This window comes from Papio anubis, chromosome 16 (genome assembly GCF_008728515.1).
Source record: "Papio anubis isolate 15944 chromosome 16, Panubis1.0, whole genome shotgun sequence".
In the NCBI taxonomy this organism is placed as follows: domain Eukaryota; kingdom Metazoa; phylum Chordata; class Mammalia; order Primates; family Cercopithecidae; genus Papio; species Papio anubis.
Window position 1 is genome coordinate 31,228,951 of NC_044991.1, and position 20,221 is coordinate 31,249,171.

At 46.4% G+C, this 20,221-nt stretch overlaps 1 protein-coding gene across 10 annotated transcripts in view; it reads left to right on the forward strand.

Annotated features, from left to right (window-relative positions):
* Positions 1-20,221, forward strand: part of DGCR2 (DiGeorge syndrome critical region gene 2) — an 81,839-nt gene that overhangs the window by 15,934 nt on the left and 45,684 nt on the right. For 9 of the 10 annotated variants that reach the window (XR_002515299.2, XR_004178859.1, XR_004178860.1 and 6 more), the window contains exon 2: positions 18,689-18,811. Coding sequence is in view for 6 of the 10 variants with exons in the window: in XM_017945125.3 (XP_017800614.1) it covers positions 18,689-18,811 (123 nt within the window). In the remaining 4 variants the exon portion in view is untranslated. Of the gene's footprint in view, positions 1-18,688; positions 18,812-20,221 lie in introns of those variants that run through there. The other variant, XM_017945127.3, reaches the window with a different exon arrangement.

Here is a 20,221-nt window from a genome sequence, read left to right on the forward strand (position 1 = left end):
GGAGAAGCCACAGGGCAGAGCAGCTGAGCCAGTGTTTTGGTTGGACGGCATCTACAGATAAATGGTAGCAGGTGATGGTCCCTTCATCTCCTGGAGGTAGAAAATGCTTGTTATTTATGAGAAGTAAATGCTGAAGCATAGGCCTTGTCCCTTTGTTCTTGTGTGGTGTTCCCCAGTGTCAGTGTTGTGACCCCTTGGGCTGTGGGAGAAAGTGGCTGGCACTCCGCTAGCGCTTGGCAACCCTACTCCCTCTCCACTGTCACAGGAGAGCTGACCACTTGCCTCCAGTAATGGTGATGGGGAGTCAGGAGCTCCAAGGTCCAGAGAAGGAGTGACTGAGGGTGGAGCCTTCACTTAGAGATTCCACTTGGCCCAGGGGCTGTATGGAAATGGGTTTGGTGGTTATGTGTTTGGGGAGCTACTGCCATTTAGGGAGCCATATCAAAGAAGTTGTGGGCATATTTCAAAACTACAGCAAGAGTGTTTGCAGGTTTAAAATATTTCATTCTAGTAACTGGCCACTGGTAGGGAAAAAAAGTAAAATATGTTGGTACATCCTTGGCTTTGTGCCAAACTGGTGGTGGGGCTCTGGTATCCCTGGGCTTTGTGTAGCGAGCCCCCAGAGGCTCCACTGGCTACTGTCTCAGTGAAGGAAATGGCTCAGAACTGGAAAGTTTGGACCTGGTCCTCTGAGGAGTCAGAACGCAGAGCCCCAGCCAGGGGCTCTGCTGGCTTCAGGGATGGGGATTTGGATGAAAGAGCCCACAACCTGGCCTCTGATGCCCATTCTGCTGCTGCCAACTTGATGTGGGACACTGAGCAGGTGGGTCAGCCCCTCTGAGAAGCGAGCTGACTGGACTAGATGGGAGTTTCAATACATAGAACAGCTTCAGGCCCTCCTTCACATTTTGCTAATGAAACTTCCAATCCTATCATTTTCCACGAGCCATGCATGTCTTGCTCCCCTTTGAACTCTGGGCCCTCGTGGATGAGGAGCCGGCTGGTCCCTGGGCTTCTTGTGGCTTGAAGTTCAGATGCTGGCATTCTTTGTGCTACAGCTTGGTGGCTGCCAGTGCAGAGGATACCCAGGCCTCCAGGTAGCAGCAGTCTTCACTGCGCCTCGCTGCTGCGACGCAGTGGCAGGTCAAACTGCACAGAGCCCCCAGCCATGGTTCCTGCCTCCCGTCCTCTCTTTGCCCCTATGGGTCCCTCTCAGAGCATTTCAGAGGACCTCCCAGGATTGTTCCTAGGGGGTGGCGTATGTGAAAGTTCAGCAGCTGAGCATTGTTGGAGTGATTTTCTCCTTTGGGCCTCATGACCTCCGTGGAAGTCAGGAGGGATAGGCAGGGCAGGATGATCACCTCCATGCTTTACAGATGGAGGAAGCAGCCTGGCAAGGCTGAGTGGGATTGCACGGGCCAGGAGCTGAAGCCTGCTGTTTGTCTTGCGACAGATCTCTGGGGCCTCTTTCCAAGCCAATCTCCCTGCGTGGTTCCAGGAAGCCACAGGGGCGGGGAGGTTGCTGCTGGCCTGCTGGTGCTATGGGGCAGTGGCAGTGACAGGGAAGGAGCTAGATGGGCTGCAGGGGAGAGCTGCAGGGACTGATGAGCCAGGACCCCCAAGAACCTGGGTGTGGGGCTTTGAGGGAAGGCTAGAGGTGGCCCTTGGACCCCATAAAAGGGCAGATGGCATTTAAGCACTGTAGAGAAGGCAGGGAGTTTGTGATATGATCACAGTTGGTTCTGAATTGGTCTGTGCACTGTTTGGAATGCCAGGTCCTGCCTTTCCTCACTTCCTAGCTCTGCCCTCCCAGGTCTGCTCTCTGTGTTGAGGCAGATTGATATTCTGATGATTGCTCCTCCATCGCCAGCTGTGTCGCTTTCTGGAGTTACAGCACATCCCGTGAAGCTGTTTGGTCCCAAAGTCCCTTAGGGGCCCTGGAGTACAGTGTGTCTTCCAGAGCACACGTTGCTCCCTTCCCCTGTGGGCAGCACTTGTTCAGGATGGATGCTTGCCAGAGGCTTGCCCTATGGCCCCTGGTGGCTCAGATGTTGGCCATCTCTGAGGCCCCATTCAAGGCCCTTATTATTCACTCTCTTGTCTCAGGACAGAGGTGACCGCTCCATTTAGAAGGTCACTGAGCAATATGCCCTCTGTTTTGTCTTTTAGTTATTTTGCTATCAACAGTGCTCTCTGTCCTCTTTCTATTTTTTTATTTTTTTGAGATGGAGTCTCTCTCTGTCACCCAGACTGGTGTGCGGTGGCACGATCTTGGCTCACTGCAACCTCTGCCTTCTAGGTTCAAGCAATTTTTCCCACCTCAGCCTCCCAAGTAGCTGAGACTACAGGTGTGCACCACCACGCCTGTCTAATTTTTGTATTTTTAGTAGAGATGGGGTTTCCCATACTGTCCAGGCTGGTCTTGAACTCCTGACCTCTGGTGATTCACCCGCCTTAGCCCGCCAAAGTGCTGGGATTACAGGCGTGAGCCACCACGCCTGGCCTTCTGTCCCTTCTTGAGGGCATCTGGAGAAGAGATGGCTGGCCCAGGGCAGAACCCAGCATCCACAGCTCTGGTCTCCTAGAGCTGCATGGTCACCTGTTAAAATAGCCCAGCCAGCCCTTGACTTTCAAACCCTCTCCCCTCTGCTGCTGCTGCTTTGAAGTATGGTTCCTTTCCTAGTAGCAACTCGTATGGAGGGTGAAATGACCTGTGGGAAAGCCCTACTGGGAAGCAGCTGCCAGCTCTTTCCAAGGCAGAATGTGCAGTGAGGCTTTCCTGCCCAGGTGTGAGCAGGCCTGCCAGGGATGCTGGAACCTTCTGGGCACTCCAGCAGGGCCTGGTTGTCCCCTGCCCCAGGTGTGGGAGCCCGTGTCTGATAGGTCTCAGACTGCTCTGGTGGAGACCTATCCTAGTGGGCTGTGAGTAGTGCGAGATGGGCTGGAATTTCTCTTACATTTCTTTGCTGGGAGTGTTTTGATTTTCTTAGTGATGTAGCTGTGGACATGTGTACTTCTGCTGGTACTCTGTCTCCCTCTTGTTCTTTGTGGGCACAGGTTGAGGAGAAATCAATTCTAAACAATTTATGCAGCATACTAAATTTCACACAGTAATTTGAGACAGCTCAGTTTATATAATTTAAAACAAGGCTAAGACTTGCTGACAAAGAAGAAATTGAATCTAGAGAAAGAATCTGTATTGCAGAGACACGTGGGTTTCTGCAGGGCATGAATCCACTAATTCCCAAGCTTTGCATAACCCAAAGCAGTAGCTCTCTAAGTGTGCCCAGGGGTCTCTGGGGGGGTTCCCTGACCCTTTTAGGGGCTTCGTGAGGTCAAAACTGTTTTCATAATAATACCGAGGTGTCATTTGCCTCTTTCTCTCATTCTCACAAGCATAAAGTAGCATTTCCAGAGACTGTTTGATGTGTGATGACATCATTGCTCTGACAGCTAATGGGATGTATGCTTGGGATTCTCTTTCTTGCTCGCTCGCTCTCTGTCTCTTTTTTTTTTTTTTTTTTCCAGAGACAGGGTCTCACTGTGTTGCCAAGGCTAGAGTGCAGTGGTGCAATCAAATCATAACTCGCTGCAGCCCTGACCTCCTGGGTTCGAGCGATCCTTCCATCTCAGCCTCCCGAGTAGCTAGGACCATAGGTGCATGCCACTATGTCTGGCAGATTTTTCTATTTTTTTGTGGAGATGAAGTCTCACTATGTTGTCCAGGGTGGTCTCAAACTCCTGGCTTCAAGCAATCTTTCTGTCTTAGCCTCCCAAAGTTCTGGGATTACAGGAATGAGCCACCATGCCCAGCCCCATTTTAACCATTTTTAAGTATACAGTTATTTCAGTGGCGCTAAGAACATTCAGAATGTTATGCAACGAGCACCATTACCCACTTCCAGAACTTTTTTGTTGTTCCAAACAGAAACTCTATACCCATTAGACAATACTCCCTATTCTTCTCACCCCTAGTCCCTGGCAACTGCCATTCTACTTTCCAGCCTTACAAAATTGACTACTCGGCCGGGCGCAGTGGCTCAAGCCTGTAATCCCAGCACTTTGGGAGGCTGAGACGGGCGGATCACGAGGTCAGGAGATCGAGACCATCCTGGCTAACATGGTGAAACCCCGTCTCTACCAAAAAATACCAAAAACTAGCCGGGCGAGGTGGCGGGCACCTGTAGTCCCAGCTACTCAGGAGACTGAGGCAGGAGAATGGCGTAAACCCGGGAGGCGGAGCTTGCAGTGAGCTGAGATCCGGCCACTGCACTCCAGCCTGGGCGACAGAGCCAGACTCCGTCTCAAAAAAAAAAAAAAAAAAAAAGAAATTGACTACTCTAGGTACCTCTTATGAGTGAAATCATATATTATTTGCCTCTTTTGTGTCTGTCTTCTTTCACTTAGCATAATGTTGTCCAGGTTCATTCATGTTGTAGCATGTGTCAGAATTTTCTTCCTTTTTATGGCTGATGGATGATCACATTCACTTTTGTGTTTTATTTTTTGTCTCACTCTTTCACCCAGGCTGGAGTGTAGTGATGCGATCTCGGCTCACTGCAACTTCTGCTTCCCAGGTTCAAACGATTCTTGTGCCTCAGCCTCCCGAGTAGCTGGATTACAGGTGTGTGCCACCATGCCTGGCTAATGTTTGTATTTCTAGTAGAGATGAGGTTTCACTATGTTGGCTAGGCTGACCTTGAGCTCAAGGTATCCACTTGCCTCAAGTAATCCACTTGCCTCGGCCTCCCAAAGTTCTAGGATTACAGACAAGTGTGGTGAGCCACCGTGCTTGGCCCACATTCACTTTTTTTTTTTTTTTTAAAAACAGAGTTTTGCTCTTGTTGCCCAGGCTGGAGTGCAGTGGCACAACCTCGGCTCACTGCAACCTCCACCTCCCTGGTTCAAGTGATTCTCGTGCCTCAGCCTCCCAAGTAGTTGGGACTACAGGTATGTGTCACTACACCTGGCTAATTTTTGTATTTTTGGTAAAGACAGAGTTTCACCATGTTGGCCAGGGTGGTCTTGAACTCTTGACCTCAGGTGATCCGCCCACCTCAGCCTCCCAAAGTGCTGGGATGACAGGTGTGAGCCACCGCGCCGGGCCCCACATTCACTTTTGAAGCGACACAGTACACCATTACTTGGTTGCCCATGGGGTACTACATGCCTGCTGTTTTTATGGCGGAATAATACTCTTTTGTATGGATATACCGCATTTATTTATCCTCTCATCTGTTCTGGCCACTTGGGTTGTCTCTGCCTCTTGGCTGGTGTGAATAATGCTGTTGGGAACAGTGGTGTGCCAGCATCTGTTTGAGTCTGCTTTTAATTCTCTTGAGTACATGCCTATGAGTGGAATCATGAGCATTTGATAATTCTAATAAAAGGTTAAAACCTTTGAGCAGGGGCTTGGGATTCTTGTGTTTAAAAAAATTCTCAAGTTTTTTTTTGAGACAGGGTTTCACTCAGACGCCCAGGCTGGAGTATACAGTGGCGCAATCTTGGCTCACTGCAACCTCCATCCACCTCCCAGGTTCAAGTGATTCTCCCACTTCAGCTTCTGGAGTAGCTGGGACTGCAGGAGCGTGCCACCACGCCCGGCTGAGTTTTATATTTTTTGGTAGATACAGGGTTTCATCATGTTGGCCAGGCTGGTCTTGAACTCCTGACCTCAAATGTTCTGACCACCTTGGCCTCCCAAAGTGCTGGGATTGCAGATGTGAGCCACTGTGTCTGGCCAAATTTCTCAGTTTTAATTTCTGATACAGTAAATATTGACAGATATAACCCACATAAATAAAAGCTCTTTGGGGTCTTCAATAATTTTAAGTGTATTAAGGTATCTTAGAATGAAGAAGTCTAGGAACTGCTGATGTGGCAGGTTTTTGTTTTTGTTTTTAAAAATGGAGTCTCGCTCTGTTGCCCAGGCTGGAGTGCAGTGGCACAATCTTGGCTCACTGCAACCTCTGCCTCCCGGGTTCAAGCGATTCTCCTGCCTCAGCCTCCTGAGTAGCTGGGACTACAAGCACAGGCTACCACGCCCCGGCTAATTTTTTTGTATTTTTAGTAGAGACAGGGTTTCACCATATCAGCCAGGATGGGGCCGTTCTTATTTTGGTACTGCGGCTGGCATGTTGTGGGCATGGATCGTTTCATAAAGTGTCAACAATCCATTGGCTAAGAGGAGCTGGCCTGCCTCTGCCATGCTACAGCAAGGTGACAGTCATCACCAGAAGGCCTGGGACAGGACCTCATAAAGCCAGTAGTGGAAAGGGGTGACCTTTTTTTTTTTTTTTTTTTTTTTTTTTTTGACACAGAGTCTTGCTCTGTTGCACAGGCTGGAGCGCAGTAACGTGATCTTGGCTCACTGCAACCTCGCCTCCCCGGTTCAAGCGATTCTTGTGTCTCAGCCTTCTGAGTAGCTGGGATTACAGATGTGTGCCGCCACACCCAGCTAATGTTTGTACTTTAGTAGGAACAGGGTTTTGCCTTGTCCAGGCTGGTCTCGAACTCCTAACTCCTAACCTCAAGTGATCCTCCTACCTTGGCCTCCTAAAGTGCTGGGATTATAGGCATGAGCCACTATACCTGGCCAAGGGTGAATTTTTTTTTTTTAAGATGGAATCTTGCTCTGTCACCCAGGCTGGAGTGCAGTGGTGCAATCTCGGCTCACTGCAACCTCCGCCTCCTGGGTTTAAGAAATTCTCTGCCTCAGCCTCCAGAGTAGCTGGGATTACAGGCGTGTGCCATCACGCCCAGCTAATTTTTTTGTATTTTTAGTAGAGTCGAGGTTTCACCATCTTGGCCAGGCTGGTCTTGAACTCCTGACCTCGTGATCCACCTGCCTCAGCCTCCCAAATTGCTGGGCTTACAGGTGTGAGCCACCACGCCCGGCCAAGGGTGACTGTTTTTAAGCAACTCTATATGTCGCGGAAATTGCACTTAATGCTTTACAGAGAGACTGTGGAGGATATTGAGAAAGGACAGGCAGTTATTTGTTGTTGGTGGTGTTTTGTTTTTTTGAGACAGGCTGGAGTGCAGTGGTGCTATCATGGCTCACTGCAGTCTTGGCTTCTCAGGCTGAGGTGATTCTCCCGCCTCAGCCTCCTGAGTAGCTGGGACTACAGGCCTGCACACCACCATACCTGGCTTATGTTTTGTATTTTTAGTAGAGCTGGGATTTCACCATGTTGCCCACGCTGGTCTCGAACTCCTGGGCTCAAGTGATCCACCTGCCTTGGCCTCCCAAAGTGTTGGGGTAACAGGCATGAGTCACCATGCATAGCCGTGGAAACGCAGTGTTGACGTCCAGCTAAAGCAATGCCGGTTTGACCTGTCGGAGTTACCATCTGGCATGCTGTGCTGGATGCAAGCTCTGTCATGTCCTGGAGTTGACTTGCTTTGTTCATTTCCACAGCCCTGTCACCTGGAGAACTGCCTGGCACAGAGTACGTGCCAATGTTAATGAGTGATCCACATCTTCAGTTGCTTCCAGAATAGACCTGGCTTGACAGGTGGATCAAGAAGGGAGGAAACCTTCCCTATTGGAGAACTTTTGACACTTTGTTGTCTGCTAGCAGAATATGGGAAGATTTTGAGCTGTGCAGTTTATCAGGCATTTAGTGAATGCCTTCATGTGTGGGGTGTTGGTGATATGGAGTATGGGGCAGCAATAAAGATGTGTCTCTTGGCCAGACACAGTGGCTCATGCCTGTAATCCCAAAACTTTGAGAATGTGAAGTGAGAGGATCGCTTGAGCTCAGGAGTTCGAGACCAGCCTGGGCAACATAGCAAGACCTTGTCTTTACTAAAAAAAAAAAAAAAAAATTAGCTTTGTATGGCGGTATGCGCCTGTAGTCCCAGCTACTCGGGAGTCTGGGGCAAGAGAATCACTGGAGCCCAGGATGTCTGTGCCGCAGTGATCTGTGATCATGCCACTGCACTCCAGCCTGGGTGACAGAGTGAGACCCTGTCTCAAAATAACAAAACATTTACATGTATGTAAAATGTCCCTATCTGTATACTCCAGAACAGGGTTTGACAAACTACACCTGCAACCGGCCCCCCTTTTTTTTTGTTTTTTGCTAATGCTTTATTGGACATGGCTATGCCCAAGCATTCCCATATTATCTGCGGCTCCTTTAGCTCCACAGCAGCAGGGTTGGGCAGCTGTGGCGAGAGAGGGTGACCTGCGAAGCTGGAAATACTTATCTGGCCCTTGAGGGAAAAGTGTGCTGACCCTACTCAAGGTGTGAAGAAAAGAACAGAGAAGAGCTGCTTGGGAAAACAGGGCTACGCCAAGGAGGCAGACTAAGGGGAGTTTAGGGAGGGGTTCCTGGTGTGTCTTGAGACCTGGGGAGAGGGGATACCATGGACTAAGACCCGGCAGTGGGGAGCCCAGCTGTGTTCAGGATGTAGTAAGACAGTCATTCTGCTGATAGCTTATTTTTCCTCTTTTGATAACTATTTTTTAAAAGTATTTGGAGAAAGAAAAGAACAGAAAGTTGGTATGGGGGCTATTTTAGCCAGAGCCGTCTGGTTGTAAGGAGTAGCTGTAGGAGGAACTTTTCCCTGAGCCCAGGGAGGAAGCACAGCCATCCTTGGGGTCATGGGACTGTGAAGGGTGTTGCTCTCCTTTCTCAGCCCTTCTGGTCTTACCCCTTTCCTCTTTCTGCCTCAGGGTGCACAGAACTTCACGTGACTGTCTCAGTCTGGCTAGCATGGACTTTCCCACTCCCATCACCTTACAGACTCTTCTCATTGGCCCAGCCTGGGGCAGGGCAGGTGGCACTCATGAAGTGGCCAAATGGGCACTTCTCAAAGAGGAAGGCTGTTTGGGCCTTAGGAGCCTTTCCCAGACATGCATAGATTAGAGAGTGGAGAGAAGAAGTATTCTTTGAGTGTGTTTGAGTTATGGACACTAAGTGTGGTCTGCTATGCTCTGGGAACACAGGAGTGAACAGTGCAGACATGACCTGTACCCTCAGGAAACTACTTTTTTAGACAGAGCCTTGCTCTGTTGCCCAGGCTAGAGTGCAGTGGTGCAATCTCAGCTTACTGCAACCTCCGCCTCCTGGATTCAAGCAGTTCTCTGCCTCAGCCTCCAGAGTAGCTGGGATTACAGGCACCCGCACCACACCTGGCTAATTTTTGTGTTTTTAGTAGAGACGGGGTTTCACCATCTTGGCCAGGCTGGTCTTGAACTCCTGACCTCATGATCCACCTGCCTCGGCTTCCCAAAGTGCTGGGATTACAGGCGTGAGCCATTGCACCTGCCTGCTTCACTTACATATCAATATATGTATATATAGGTTTACTGTATACCAATATATAGGAAGCCAGGAGTGACAAGTACTACTTAGAAGCGGCCAAGGCAAGGCAAGGTGGCTGTGGTGCGTGGGGGAAGGGGCCTTGTTTGCCGGAGAAGACTTGGCTGACACCAGGACATTTGCTTTTGGAGGAGATATGGGTATGGAGAAAGAAAACCCACAGGGTTGTTACTTATTACTTCTTACTCAACTATTTCAAAAATAATTTAAGGTAGTGCATTGAAGTTTTTCTAGGCCTAGGGTATGATGTGTTAGGGCGTAGATTTGGAGGGCTGTGATGTGAGCTATGAATTTACTTTGAACAAAACCATAGTTTTTTTTTTTTTTTTTAACGGAATGGACACTGTTAAAATGTTCTGCTGGGCAGAGTAGCTCAGGCCTGTCGTCTAAGGTGGGAGAGTCATTTGACTTTGAGGCACCGTGATTGTGCCTGTGAATAGCCACCACTGTACTCTGGCCTGGGCAGCATAGTGAGAGTCCATCTCTAAAAAATAAAAAAGAATGTTCTGTTGCTAAATTTCTATTCAGTGAATGAACTCTTTCTCAATATAGTTTGGGAAATTAGAGGGTTTTTTTTTCTTTCTTCTGCATTAGTCTTTAAAAAATTTTGTTTTAAACTTTGTGGCACAGTAGTTACATGTATGGGGTATATATGATATTTTGATACAATCATAAAATGTGTAATGATCAAATTATGGTCATTGGGGTATCTGTCACCTCAAGCATTTATCACTTTTCTTGTGTTAGGAACATTCTGATTCTACTCTTTTTATTTTGAAGTATAGAATAAACTATTATTAACTATAGTCATACTAGACCTTATTCCTTATTTCCTTTAACTATGTTTTTGTACCTATTAACCAACCTCTCTTTCTCACTTCTGCCTTTCCCAGCCTCTGGTAACCACCATTCCACTCTAGCTCCATGAATTTAACTTTTTTTCAGCTCCCACACATGAATGAGAACGTGAAGTTTGTCTTTCTGTGCCTGGCTTATTTCACTTAACATAATGTCCTCCAGTTCCATTCATGTTCCATTTTTATCGCAAAATAGTAAGAAATTAGAAATTTTTACCATAAAACTGAAGACCTAGAATATGTTGAGGAAGAATGGAGGGTTCCAGATTCTTGATCTAATGGTTAGTTGTGGCTGAGGGAGACAGACCTGGCCTAAAGGCCAGAAGAGCCAATTGCTGATTCACTCATCAGATAGTTCTTCAGTACCAGTCATGGGGCAAGCCCTGGGTTTATAATTATGAAAAGGACCTAACTCCTGTATGGATGGCGGAGGTGAGATCTGGTAGGCCAAGGCTGTCTTTTCCAGAGGAGCAAGCACGTTAGATGGGCCATGATTCAATTTAGTTCTTCAGTTCCAGGCATATCTAGTCCTAGAACACAGGGTGCCTGGATTTTTAGCCTTGGGGTCAGTATCTTTTGACCTCAAGATTGTTTCCTGTTTATTTAAACAGAAATCTATTTCATGATAGTTATTATTTTTTTTTAAACAGCCTTATTGAGGTATAATTGACTTATAATAAATTATACATAAAGTGTAAAATTTGAGTGTTTTTTTTTTTTCTTTGAGACGGAGTCTTGCTTTGTCGACCAGGCTGAAGGGCAGTGGCGCGATGTCAGCTCACTGCAAGCTCCACCTCCATCTCGGCTCAATGCAAGCTCCATCTCGGTTGCCGGCATTCTCCTGCCTCAGCCTCCCGAGTAGCTGGGACTACAGGTGCCCACCACCACGCCCAGCTAATTGTTTGTATTTTTAGTAGAAACGGGGTTTCACCATGTCAGCTAGGATGGTCTCAATCTCCTGACTTCGGGATTTGCCTGTCTCGGCCTCCCAAAGTGCTGGGATTACAGGCGTGAGCCACTGTGCCTGACCAAGTTTTTTGTTTTTTGAGACAGAGTTTTGCTCTTGTTGCCTAGGCTGGAGAGCAATGGCGTGATTTCGACTCACTGCAACCTCCGCCTCCCAGGTTCAAGCGATTCTCCTGCCTCAGCCTCCCAAATAGCTGGGATTGCAGGCATGCGCCACCATGCCTGGCTAATTTTGTATTTTTAGTAGAGATGGGGTTTTTCCATGTTGGTCAGGCTGGTCTTGAACTCCTGACCTCAGGTGATCCACCTGCCTCAGCCTCCCAAAGTGCTGGGATTACAGGCGTGAGCCTCTGCGCCCGGCCAAATTTGAGTTTTCATGTATGTATAAACCTGTGAAACCGTCACCACAGTCAAGGTAATGAACACAGCATATCGTCACCCCAAATGTTTTCTCGTGCTCCTTTGTAATCCCTCCCACCCCCGTCCCTTTCTGTCATGACAGCTGCAAGTGCATTTTTTAGATTTTTATATAAATATTGTCATACAATAGGTATTCTTTTGAGTACATGCTGGCTTCTTCACTCAACATAATTATTTTGAGATTCATCCGTGCTGCGCAATGTGTTAATAGCTTATTCCTTTTTATTGCTGAGTAGTAGTCCATTGTATGGCTGTACACAACTTACCGATTTGTTTCTTGATAGACACTGTTTGTTTCCAGCTTTTGGATATTACAAATAAAAGTACTATGAACAAGTCTTTGTATGGACATTTGCTTTCATTTCTCTTGGTTAAATACTTAGGAATGGAATGGTCAGGTTATATGGTAGGTATATATTCAGTTTTTAAAGAAACTGTCAACTTGTTTTGCAAAAAAGTTGTACCATTTTATATTTTCACTGGGAGAGTTCCAGTTGCTTCACACACTTGCCACCACTTGGTATGGTCATTCTTTTTCATTTTAACCATTTTAGTAAGTGGTTTCTCTTCATGGTTTTTTTTTTTTTTTTTTTTTTTTTGAGACATAGTCTCGTTCTGTCGCCCAGACTGGAGTGTAGTGGTGCAATCTTGGCTCACTGCAACCTCTATCTCCTGGGTTCAAGCAATTCTGCCTCAGCTTCCTGAATAACTGGGATTACAGGCGCCTGCCACCACACCCATGTAATTTTTGTATTTTTAGTAGAGATGGGGTTTCATCTTGTTGACCAGGCTGGTCTCAAACTCTTGACCTCACGTGATCCACCCACCTCAGCCTCCCAAAGTGTTGGGATTACAGGCATGGGCTGCTGTGCCCCACCTCTTCATGCTTTAATTTGCATTTCCTTAATGACTACAGATGTTGAGCATCTTTTCATGTGCTTGCTAGCCGTCTGTACGTCTTGTTTGGTTAAGTGACCATTAAGATATTTTGCCTATTTTATTTATTTTTTTCTGGAGTTGGGGGTGTCTTGCTGTTGCCTAAGCTGGAGGGCAGCATTGCAATCCTATTTCAGCACAGCCTCCAGCTCTTAGGCTTAGGCAATCCTCTTGCCTCACTTAGGCTTAGGCAATCCTCTTGCCTCAGCCTCCTGAGTAGCTGGGATTACAGGCATGTGTCACCAAGCCCAGCTAATTTTTTTTTTTTTTTTTAATAACGTAGAGATGAGGTCTTGTTATGTTGGTTTTGAACTGGGCTCAAGTGTTGCTCCCACCTTTGCCTCCTAAAGTGCAGGGATTACAGGTATAAGCCACCGCACTTGGCCCATGCCCATTTGAAAAATTGGGTGGTTTTCTTACTGAAATTTGAGAATGCTTTATATATTCTGGATACAAGCAAGCCCTTTATCAGATCCGTGATTTGCAAATGTTTTCTCTCTGTGTGTGGTTTGTCTTTGCATTATCTTAACATGTCTTTTGAAAAACAAAAGTTCTTGGAAAAAAAACAAAAGTTCTCAATTTTGATGAAGTCCAATTTATCAGCTTTTTCTTTTATAGATTGTATTTGTGGTAGATATATTAAAGGTATTTGCCTAAACCAAGGGTGCGAAGATTTTCTTCTTGTATTTTCTTCTCTGAGTTTTATAGTTTTAGGCTTCACCTGTAGGCCTATGATCTATTTTGATTTTTTTTTTGGTGGAGTTTCACTCTTGTTGCCCAGGCTGGAGTGCAATGGCACTGTCTTGGCTTACCACAACCTCCGCCTCCTGGGTTCAAGCAATTCTGCCTCAGCCTCCCTAGTAGCTGGGATTACAGACATGCACCACCACGCCCGGCTAATTTTGTATTTTTAGTAGAGACAGGGTTTCACTATGTTGGTCAGACTGGTCTTGAGCTCCCGACCTTAGGTGACCCACCCACCTCAGGCCCACCTGAAAGTGCTGGGATTACAGGCGTGAGCCACCTCACCTGGCTATTCTGAATTTTTTATGCGGTGCGAGGAATGGATCAAAGTAGTTGTTCTTTGTTCCTCTTTCTTCCTCCTCCTCCTCCTCTTCTTTCTTCCTCTTCTTCCTCCTCCTTTTTTTAACTTCATTTTGTAGATGAACTCCTTCCTTCTTCCTTTCTTTCCTCCTCCTGCTCTTCATTTTTCTTTCTTCCTAGTTTTCCAAGTACCATTCTGTTGAAAGGACTGTTCTTTCTCCAGGGAACTGCCTTTGCACTTTGTCATAAATTAGTTGGTCACATATGTGTGGGTTTGTTTCTGCACTCTGTTCTATTCTCTTGATCTTGATGTCTGTTTTTATGCTTGTGTCACACTGTCTTGATTATTGTTCCTTTGTAGAGGCCTCCAAGTTTGTTCTTTCAGTTCAAAGTTGTTTGGAGTATTCTAAGTCTTTTGTCTTTCTATATGAATTTTAGAGTCACTCAGTTTCTACAAAAAGTCCTGCTGAAATATTGATTGGGGTTAAATTGAATCTGTAGGCCAATTTGCGTAGAATTGATATTAATCGTTTTGAATCTACTAGTCCATGAACACTGTATGTCTCCCTAAAGGTTTAGGTCTTTAAAAAATGTTTTTTTCTCAGCAATGTTGAAAAATTTTCAGTGTGCAGGACTTCACATCTTTTGTTAGATTTATACAAGTATTTCTTGTTTTTGATACTATTGCTAATGGTAATTTTTAAATATCTGAACTTATGGTAGAGTTTGTATAGAATTGACATCGATTCTTCCTTAAATATTTGGAGGAATTTTCCATTGAAACTATTTGTGCCTGAAGTTTCCTTTGAAGATTTTTAACTAAAAATTCAATTCCTTTTAGGGCTGTTCAGATTGTTTCTTTATCTTAGAGTGAACTTTGCATTTCATCTTTCAAATAATTTGTGTATTTCATCCAAATTGTCAGATTTATTGACATAAAGTTGTTCATACTATTACCTTATTCTTCACCCCTCCTCTGTTAGCCTTTTTAATTTCTCTGGAATCCATAGTGATGACACCTCTCTTCTGATAGTAGTTTTTTTTGAGACGGAGTCTCGTTCTGTCGCCCAGGCTGCAGTGCAGTTGTGTAATCTTGGCTCACTGTAACCTACACCTCCCAGGTTCAAGCGATTCTCCTGCCTTAGCCTCCTGAGTAGCTGGGACCACAGGCATGCGCCACCACACCTGGCTGATTTTTGTATTTTTAGTAGACGGGGTTTCGGCATGTTGGCCAGGCTGGTCTCGAACTCCTGACCTCAGATGATTTGCCCACCTCAACCTCCCAAAGTGTTTGGATTACAGGCATGAGCCACCATGCTTGGCCTGGTATTTTGTATTCTTTATTTTTTTTGCTGATCAGGCTGTCTAGAGGTTTATTAATATTACTGATCTCATAAAAACAACTTTTGTTTTTCTTCATTATTTTTCTGTTTTCAATTTCAGTAATATCTACTCTCATCTTTATTATTTCTTACTGCTAGGTTTCATTTGCTCTTCTTTTGTGATTTCTTTTCTTTTTTTTTTTTTTTTTCCCAGGTTCAAGTGATTCTCCTGCCTCGGCCTCCCAAGTTGCTGGGATTACAGGTGTGCATCGCCACACCCAGCTAATTTTTGTATTTTAGTATTCACCATGTTGGCCTGGCTGGTCTCGAACTCCTGACCTCAAGTGATCCGCCTGCCTCAGCCTCCCAAGATGCTGGGATTACTGGCATGAGCCACCATGCCCAGCCCTTGCTGGTTTTCTATCTGCTTGTTCTATCAAGAGGGTTATTAAAATCTCTGACTTTAATTGTGGATTAGTCTATTAGCAGTTATAGTAGTTTTTGTTTCATGAATTTTGAAGTTTCTTTCGTAAATTTTTTTTTTTTTTTTTTTTTTTTGAGACGGAGTCTCGCTCTGCCGCCCAGGCTGGAGTACAGTGGCCGGATCTCAGCTCACTGCAAGCTCCGCCTCCCGGGTTCACGCCATTCTCCTGCCTCAGCCTCCCGAGTAGCTGGGACTACAGGCGCCCGCCACCTCGCCCGGCTGGTATTTTTTTGTATTTTTAGTAGAGACGGGGTTTCACCGTGTTAACCAGGATGGTCTCGATCTCCTGACCTCGTGATCCGCCCGTCTCGGCCTCCCAAAGTGCTGGGATTACAGGCTTGAGCCACTGCGCCCGGCCTCGTAAATTTTAATAGATACATAAACATTTAGGATTATGTCCTTTTAAATCAATCCCTTATCATTATTAAATGACCTTCTTTATTCCTGGTAGTATTTGCACTGAAGTCTACTTTGTGTGATATTAATACACTCCAGCTATCCTTTTTTTGAGACAGGGTCTCATTCCCGTTGCCCAGGCTATAGTGCAGTGGCACAATTATAGCTCACTGCAGCCTCAACTCTCCCGGTTCAGGTGATCCTCCCACCTCAGCCTCTGGAGTAGCTGGGGCTACAGGTGTTTGTCCCAATACCCAGCTAATTTTTTGTATTTTTGGAGAGATGGCGTTTCGCCATGTTGCTCAGGCTGGTCTCGAACTCCTAGGCTCAAGTGATCTCTCTGCATCAGCCTCCCAAAATGCAGGGATTATGGGGATTACAGGAGTGAGCCACTGTACCCGCCCTTCCAGCTATCCTTTGATTAGTGTTATGGTGTATCATTTTTTATTGTTTTATTTTCTCTTATATATGCCTATATAAAGTGAGTTTCTTTTAGGTAATATGTAGTTGTTTCTTGCTTTTTTCCCTATGTACACATTCTGCCTTTCAGTTGGAGTGTTTAGATCATTCCGTATGCTTATTGATTAGGCAAGTTTAATTAAAATCTACCATATTACCATTTGTTTTCATTTGTACCATCTGTTTGTCTCCCTTTTTTTTTTTTCTTCTTTTGGATTATTTTTTGTTCTCTTCTATGTTGGCTTGCTTGCTATAACTCTTGCGTTATTTTAGTGGGGTTCATCATTAACTTATCACAGAGTACCTTCAAGTGATGGACCACTTTACCTGTAGTATGAGAGCCTTAAAACAGTGTGCTTCTGTTTCTCTCTTCCCAGCTTTGGTGCTATTATTGACAACATTTTTCTTCTGTGTATGTTATAAACCCCACAATGTAGTATCTGTGTTTTTGCTTTAAATGATTGTAGGCCAACAGGTTTTTCTTTCAGAACTTTAACATGTCACCTTACTGTCTTCTAGGCTGTGTTGTTTCTAATGAGAAATCTGCTGTCATCTTGATCTTTGTGTTTCTGTGCATGTCTTCTTTTTCTGCCTGCTTTTAAGATTTTATCACTGATTTGGCCGGGCGTGGTGGCTCACACCTGTAATCCCAGCACTTTGGGAGGCCGAGGAGGGCGGATCACGAGGTCAGGAAATCGAGACCATCCTGGCTAACACGGTGAAACTCCGTCTCTACTAAAAATACAAAAAATTAGCCGGGCGTGGTGGCGGGCGCCTGTAGTCCCAGCTACTGGGAGGCTGAGGCAGGAGAATGGCGTGAACCCAGGAGGCGGAGCTTGCAGTGAGCTGAGATCGCGCCACCGCACTCCAGCGTGGGCAACAAAGTGAGACTCCATCTCAAAAAAAAAAAAAAAAGATTTTATCACTGATTTTAAGCAATTAAATTCCAATGTGACTTGGAGTTGTATTCTTTGTATTTCTGGTGCTTGCAGTTCATTGAGCGACTTGGAATTGTGGGTTTATAGTTTTCATCCATCTGGGAAACTTTCCCCATTGTTTCTTCAGATGTTTTGTGTGTTTCCCCATGTATTACGGCGTGTGAGGTTGTTCCACAGCTTACTGATGATTTGCACTTTTTTTCTGGTATTTTTTCATTCTGTGTTTTAGTTCAGAATGTTTCTTTTTTTTTTTTTTTTTTTTGAGACAGAGTCTCGCTCTGTCGCCCAGGCTGGAGTGCAGTGGCGCGATCCTGGCTCACTGCAAGTTCCACCGCCTCCCGGGTTCAAGCCATTCTCCTGCCTCAGCCTCCCTAGAAGCTGGGACTACAGGCGCCCGTCACCACACCCGGCTAATTTTTTTGTATTTTTAGTAGAGACGGCCGTGTTCGCCAGGATGGTCTTGATCTCCTGACCTCGTGATCCGCCCGCCTCGGCGTCCCAAAGTGCTGGGATTACAGGCTTGAGCCACCGCGCCCGGCCTTAGTTCAGAATGTTTCTATTGTTATGTCTTCACGTCACTAATCTTTGCTACTACACACCTGTTAATGTTCTGCAGTGTATTTTTCATCTTAAGTGTTACAGTTTTTATCTCTAGGTAATAGGTTCGTAAAGGGCCAGGCATTCAATGTTTTCAGCTTTGCAGGCCGTATAGTCTCTCCTGCAGCTACTCAGCTCTGCTGCTGTAGCTTGAAAGCAGCCATAGACAATACATATTTGTGGCTGTGTTCTGATAAAACTTGATTTTAAAGACAGACGGGGGGCCGGGCGCGGTGGCTCAAGCCTGTAATCCCAGCACTTTGGGAGGCCGAGACGGGCGGATCACGAGGTCAGGAGATCGAGACCATCCTGGCTAACACGGTGAAACCCCGTCTCTACTAAAAAATACAAAAAACTAGCCGGGCGTGGTGGCGGGCGCCTGTAGTCCCAGCTACTCTGGAGGCTGAGGCAGGAGAATGGCGTGAACCCGGGAGGCGGAGCTTGCAGTGAGCTGAGATCCGGCCACTGCACTCCAGCCTGGGCGGCAGAGCGAGACTCCGTCTCAAAAAAAAAAAAAAAAGACAGATGGGGGCCGGGCACAGTGGTACATGCCTGTAATCCTGGCACTTTGGGAGGCCGAAGCAGGCAGATCACTTGAGGCCAGGAGTTCAAGACCAGCCTGGCCAACATTGCAAAACCCCGTCTCTACTAAAAATATAAAAATTAGCTAGGCATGGTGGCACATGCTTGTAGTTCCAGCTACTCAGGAGGCTGAGGGACGAGAATTGCTTGAATCCGGAAGGTGAAGGTTGCAGTGAGCTGAGATCGCACCACTGGCACTCCAGCCTGGGTGACAGAGTGAGACTGTGTCTCAAAAATAAATAAATAAATACATTCATAAAATAAACAAATGGGAAGAGACTGATCTGGCCCGTGGGCTGTGGTTTGCTGACCTACTGCCACTTCCTCAATGGCCTCTCACCCTTTGGTTCCACAGAGCTGCGGTGCAACCCTGGGCAGTTTGCCTGTCGCAGCGGCACCATCCAGTGTATCCCCCTCCCCTGGCAGTGTGACGGCTGGGCGACTTGCGAGGATGAGAGTGACGAAGCCAACTGTCCAGGTGAGTATGTTGCGTAGGCCGGGTACACACCACCTTGTCTCTTTGTTGTAGCTGGGTGACTGTGCCTCTTGTGAGGGGTGGAGGTGTGTGCTGTCTTAACATATTGGAAAGTTAGTTTGAGCCGACCCCTTTCTCTCTCTCTCTCTTTCTATCTTTTTAAAAAATAGGTGCCCAACCTAGGCAGATCCCAGAACTTACAAGATGGCAGGACTGTGGGGAGGCCTGTGAGATGCCCAGGAGGCCACACTTAAGGAGGCGCTGCACTCCCTGGACTTGCATGGTCTTGAGTGTGAACCCCTCCTGAGGGGTGGCACCCTGGCTGCCTCTGACCTTATCCCCATCCTGGCTCTGGATGTGGCTGCCTCTTGATCCCGAGTGTGTTCTTTTAGACTGACCTTGGCACGCCCTCCCCTCCTCCTCACTTATTCACCTGGAACTTTGCACTTGTGGGTTCTCTCCTGGCCATATGTAGCCTCCTAAAGATGTATGTAAAGGCCACAAAAAGGCTAAATCAGAGAACCAGGTTCTTTAGCCCCAGCACCCTCAAGGAATACAGGGTACCCCATGAATAACAATGTTCACTGGATCCGTTGTTCTCAACTTGTGTTGGGTGGGAGGTGTAGTGAGTACTTATGCGTGTGTGTGTGTGAATGTGTGAGACATACATATACATGTATCCACGAATTTGTTTTTAAGACTAGGTGGGGCTGATAAAGCCACTAAGGGGAAAGTGTGTCTTACACCAGCTTGAGAATCACAGGCCTAAATGCTTTGGTCAGGCATGCAAACTCCTTCACAAACTGCTTTGCCAGCCTGATTTATCACTACTTCCCCTTCAGTGGCTCAGCTGGGCTGTTGTTTCCTGTACCCACCCCCATTAATAATCTGCTAGATGCGTGCTTCCTTTATGTTTTCCTGGAATTCCCTTGTTCTGTTTCTGCATAGACAAGCCCTGCTGTCCTTCAGGCTGTAGCTCAGATGCTGCCACAGTGGGAGAATGTCTGTGGTCCCTCCTTTTATAGATTGGCTTCTTCCAGTCCCCCACTTGTCCCTCTCTTACAGCATCAGAACCAATGGTAATTCTCACCATGCCTGGTGCCCAGGCTTAATTTTTCCATCCAGACTATGAGCTCCCAGAGGGCAGAGACCTTTCTCCTTCCTTAGTGGGACTTGGCCTAGGACATGAACGGTGTGCCATAATTCCTGTAGGCTTAGTACTGAAGGAAAACCAATTCATTCCAACCAGGGTATTAGGTAGGGCATTAGGTGACATTTGAACTTGAAGGAGAATGACTTGAACCCGGGAGGTGGAGGTTGCAGTGAGCTGAGATCATGCCAGTGCACTCCAGCCTGGGTGACAGAGTGAGATTCTGTTTCAAAAAAAAAAAAAAGAAAAGAATGCTGTTTAGA